The sequence below is a fragment of the Cariama cristata genome, unplaced genomic scaffold, assembly GCF_000690535.1.
Source record: "Cariama cristata isolate BGI_N322 unplaced genomic scaffold, ASM69053v1 scaffold4163, whole genome shotgun sequence".
In the NCBI taxonomy this organism is placed as follows: Eukaryota; Metazoa; Chordata; class Aves; order Cariamiformes; family Cariamidae; genus Cariama; species Cariama cristata.
The window spans coordinates 52,860-58,184 of NW_009609987.1; the positions used below are offsets into that span (position 1 = coordinate 52,860).

At 36.3% G+C, this 5,325-nt stretch overlaps 1 protein-coding gene across 1 annotated transcript in view; it reads left to right on the forward strand.

The window, feature by feature from the left end:
• The window catches only part of RSPO2 (R-spondin 2), a gene marked incomplete at both ends in the record, with an annotated part of 13,385 nt that overhangs the window by 147 nt on the left and 7,913 nt on the right, over positions 1 to 5,325 (forward strand). The window contains one exon of the mRNA XM_009697716.1: positions 1 to 45. This exon is cut by the window's left edge and continues 147 nt beyond it. Within this exon, the coding sequence (XP_009696018.1) occupies positions 1 to 45 (45 nt within the window). The remainder of the gene's footprint in view (positions 46 to 5,325) is intronic.

Sequence of the window (5,325 nt, forward strand, 5' to 3'; positions counted from 1 at the left end):
CGGGGTACTATGGACTCCGAACGCCAGATATGAACAGATGTTCAAGTGAGTTGTTTTTGAACCCTTACATTCACTTTTGTAGGAAGGCCATAATTCACGATCAGTTTTTAAGATGATAGGCTGTGGAACATGGTCATATTTTCACAGATCATCATAAAACTTCTTTGCTAAAGAAAGTCTCAGCTCATTCCAAGATATGTAACATTCAGCAGATGAAGTATTTGATGCATTAACCTAGTTTATTGTTGTTATTTTTATTGTTATTATTGCTTTTGTTAGAAGGGAAATTTAGGAAAGAATGATGATTTAAGCAGGTATTCCTAGTTTTAAACAAATTCCCACTATATGATGGGATTAAGTATTAATTTAACAGTGCCTCATATAGGTACTAGTCAGTATTTGCACTAATACATGGGTGGGTTTCTTGTCATACTTTTTGTTCCCACACAAATTTCAGGTGACCAGACACCTCACACCAGACATGCTTTAATATGTAAGTGTCGCTATTTTAATAAAACAGATGTACTATTAAAAAAACCAAACAAACAACCTTTCACTTTTAGTACTGCATTTTATATGGAAATTTACAACCTGCTAATGTGCAACAAGATTCCCTGTTTGTATGTTTGTGCCTAGAAGCACAACTGTTAAAATCAACGAGTGGTCTGGTATCTCTACACATTATTTCACCACTGTCTGGCAGCTGTACTGATTTGTTTCAATTTTTCCGTATGCTCATATGTGGGCTATTACCCATATGGATTATTAATCATTTCTATTACCTCTAATTTGTATTAACGTTTTTTGGGTGTGGTTTTTTTTTTGTATATGTGTGTGTATGTCATAGTCTAACCAGAATTAGGTCACCAAATGTAAGAACCTGAAGTGAGAAATAGCTTTGCTTTGTTCCTTGGAATAATCAAGTGTCTGTTAAATGTACGGCACTCTCCCCCTCAGTACAGTGGCATGTCAGTGGGACGCACCGTGTTGTGAGAAAGTGGGTGCTGGCTTTCACATCACACATAATCTTGAGACCCATGTGAGGTCACTTCATGACAGTCTGGGCTGGACAAGGAGCACTCATGGCCATGCTTGGACCCGTCCCAGCCCATGCAATGGTGTCCCACCTCTTTCTCCCCATTCCCTGCGTGGGCTCCATGGATATGGTATTCTCCACATTGTGTTCCCAACGGCTGTGTAATATTGTCAAGTATTGCCTAATCTACACCAGGTGGCTAGTTTTTGATGAAAAATTAAATGAGACCAGTATATGGTTTATGTATCCCTTCTGTAAAGTAATTCAGGAACTTGGCCTTAATTTTCATAACACGTTTGTGAATTCAGCAGCTTGTCCACTTTTTAAACCTTTCAAAACTGGGCTGTAAAAACTTGCCTATGTGAAAACGTTTCTGGATATAGTTACAGCTTTAGGAAATAGATGAATTTATGTATATTATCCTGTACTGTGGTTGTGAGATAGGAAAAGTAGTCCATGCTGGCAGTCTTTCTTTACTTTCTTAAAAAGAAAAAAAAGTTATTTGCAGAGGGTGGATGGTGAATTCAGTATAACTTTTTTTCATTTTTACCACTTACAGAAAGTGGCCTTTTTCCCTGAATTACAGGATTGGTTTTGAGAAGCATAAATGCGAATTCTGTCTAAACCCTATTGGTATTTGTTGAGTGCTGGATATTTAACTCACCCTTATGTCTTTGACAGCCTCCCTCTGTGAGAATAATGATGCAGTTGCATTTACCAACCAGTCCTGGTTTCCCTCCAATGACTTTTGTATCGTATATTTCTATTTTAGTGTATCTGCCAACTGCTGTATTTATAAATCACATCTTCATTTTTTTCTTGGTTTGTAAAATCCTACATGGCACATATGTTGCATTATGGACACACAAACATGTTTTGTGGATTGAAGTTGAGTTAAAATAAATGTTCTTAAAAAATAGAATAGGTTTCTTCCTATTTTATATTAGATACTTTTAGGTATAGTTAGTTACAGACTCCATTGCTCAGATAATACTATCTCAGCTAAAAATAATAAAAATTCTGGCTATGTTAAAATCCTCTGGGAGTTAAAGGGCTTGAATTACATAAGTTGAAATGATTTCTGCCTTATTAGTGTCTTTATAGGCACAAAAACTGTTTAACATTTTATTACTGGAACACTTGCCCATTTTTGTTAGAGAAGCTATAGAATGTATTTTTATGGAAAATGTTGACATGATTTTAAAAAGCCAAACATAGTGCCAACTATAACACAATGAATACCACACTCAAATGCAGCAACTCTAAAATGATGGAAATTTTGAATTTCAAGCATAATTTTCTTTTGTACAGGTAAGCAATATGTGTGTTTGAATTTACTAAGTGGTTCTAGACTGTTTTTCTAGTAACAGCAAATCATGTAATTTGAGAGTGCTTGTCTCTAGAAATCAATGTAAAGTTTCCTGCTGGAGATGATTTTCATCTTGAACACTGCAGTATGAGAATGCAGTACATTTGGACATGAAATTGGAAAGTGTTGAGTCTCTTCTGTAGAAGAATGCCCAAGAGAAGAGCTACACTTTGCTAATTTTCCAAGAAATGTTAATAATTAATGACTTTGAACTGAACTACTCCAACAAGAAATAATCTCATGAGAAAAAACCAAATCTGAATTAGAGTAAATTGAAATCTGTTACCTGGGTGGTTGGTTTAACATTGGTCTGGTTAATGGATGAAGCCTATCTTGAACCTTTCAACTTAGTCTGTATCCATAGAAACCTCTACAATTTTAGGGGAAGGAAGCACTCAGCGTTTAGAAATTACAGCTCCCTCCAGCTTTGGTTCGCTACTCCATTCGTTTAGATTCACCTTCTTTCTCACAGCAGGGCCTGACATTGATAAAATTGTAATTTCCCCTTCTGTGCGCCTTCAGTAAAAACAAGATAGAGAAGCTTTTAAACAAATTGAGCCTTTATTAAACACATGTAGTTAATTCACTGTATTGAGAAAGGTAATTTTTTTAAAAACTTTGTTACAAAATAGCATTTTGTAAGACGTCATTAATATAGCATGGCTTGACTATTTCTTACGTGGTATAGCACAGCGTATGACCTTCTGAGATTGTTGTAGTCAATGCAACTGTAACAGTCTGTCAGGAGGTTCAGTTACCACAGGGGTAGCACTATTTGCTTTAAATTAATTTTTCTGACTTTTTAGAAGTAGTTTTTGTTACTTTTGTGTTTGTTGCCTTCAAATCTCGCTATATCTTTTAAAAACAAGCTTAATATAGCATTTGGGATTTTGAAAATGAAGTTGGATGGCCAGAAATTGAGGTCTACCTATCATTATTTTATAGGTATTTATTTTTTTTTCCTTATGTCTTCCACTCTCTTTTCTTCCTTCAAATGGATTTGGGTTTTTTTAATTTGGAATTATTTTTATTTTTGACCTTACTTTGTATTTTGATGGGAGAGTTTTGTTCCATCCATCTGGCAACAAAAATCATCATAGTACTTTGAATTAAGATTTGTCAAATCTGTAGTCAATTTAGATTTAATAGAACAATTGTATATTTGTAAAGTACTAATTGAAAACACTGTGGTTTGGCATTTATTTAAAAGATCTCAACTAATAATGAATCAAAATTAGAACATACTGAAAATGTATCACTAAGTGTTTATTAAGTTAATTTATTTAAAAAAATATCCTCACTATAGTATTTTATAATTAGGTGGTTGTAATCCAAACATTACTCTCTGTGAAATGGTAGATCTGTGGTAAACTTCAGGACCTGTTACAGTCAAGTGACTGTGTGTATCATTCTCTAGCACTCATGTTCAGCCCCTGCCGAAGTTGTAGCTTAAAAATCTTTATTTGTACAATAATAAACCTGCAACTACCTAAGCCACATCTGCTTAGGAGGTTAAATAGCTAGCTATTATAGCTATTCCCTTGTAGGCTAAAGCTCTTTTGCTTATGATTTTCCTCTTCTCCTTACTGTATCCTCAGTGACTTTCCTGAAAGTTTTGGTCTCTCTTCTCTTTCCATTGGTTGTTCAACTGATGCTCCATCTACTATAAGAACTGCTTACATCATAGTTTTCTTCAGCATCTTGCCTTTGTCTCCTGCTCTTGTTAGCAGTAGCACAGTCTTTGTCCCTCATGTGCCCTTGTGTCCTCAAGGTGAGTTATAATGTGTGTAGTCTCTCTGGATTTTTGAAGCCTCTCTCAGCTCAGGAAATTCTGGAGAGGATAAACACAGAAGGTGGTGCTGGTCAATGATAGATTGGTATGGAGTGCCAATGAACACATCAGGATGGCAGCATGAAGTTAAGTCTGCAAGCACCAACACTGTTTTACTGAGCAGCAGAGGGATGGGAGCAGGAGTTGGAAGGACTGAGTGTGATGGGCATGCGTACAGTCTGGGGACAGGTGAAGTTAGGAGGTTCTGGGGCAGAAGAGGCAGAGAGATCCGAGGCAAGAATAGTAGGGTGCTGTGAGTCAGAGCTCAGTGTGAAAGACTGAAGCATTAGGTGCTTTAGACCAAGCAACAGTTGTCACTCCCCAGGATAACCAGCCTCATAAGTTACAGGCCCAGAGGCTCCTCAGGAATGATGCCTCAATGGAAAGAATGAGTTTGACCTTCAAAAAGAAAACGCTAACTGTAGTGAATTATCATCTACTACTTTGACTTATTAAACACAACGGGACACCTCAAGCAAGGACCCAATTTCAGTGCAAAGACTACCAAGCCCTTCAGTTTACAAATACCATGTTTCCTTTCCTAGCTTCAGTTCGCAACTTCTCTTTGCAAAATATGATCATTATCTTACCATCTCAAAGGTGTTCAGTACAGTTCTCTTTGTTATGCTGGTGGTTGCTGATTTCCTCTCATGCAGTCACACTGACGTGTTCTCACTTCCCTTTCCCACATTCAACTGCTCAGCTGTCTTTTCCACTACATGTACTACAAATATCTTTGTTATGAAGGGATTTATGGATGGATAGTCAATCACATTGGTGATGTTTAGAAAGGGACAATGCGTCAATCGAAACACTACGGAATATGGATCTTTCACAAAGGTAAAATAAGGCTCATGTAAAATTTCCAAGATTATGCATATCAGTAAAAATATTTTACAAATGAGTAACTGCTTTTTATGGTTGAGATAGACATCTTTTGACCTTAAAACTCATCATATAGCACTTAGTATGAGAAAGTAATATCATAATCCTTCTTCTTGTTAAGGTATATTAAAATACGAATCATGTGCATCTCCATATGGAACATTTTATGCTTTATTTTGAGCTCCAAAGGCGTTATATTTCCCT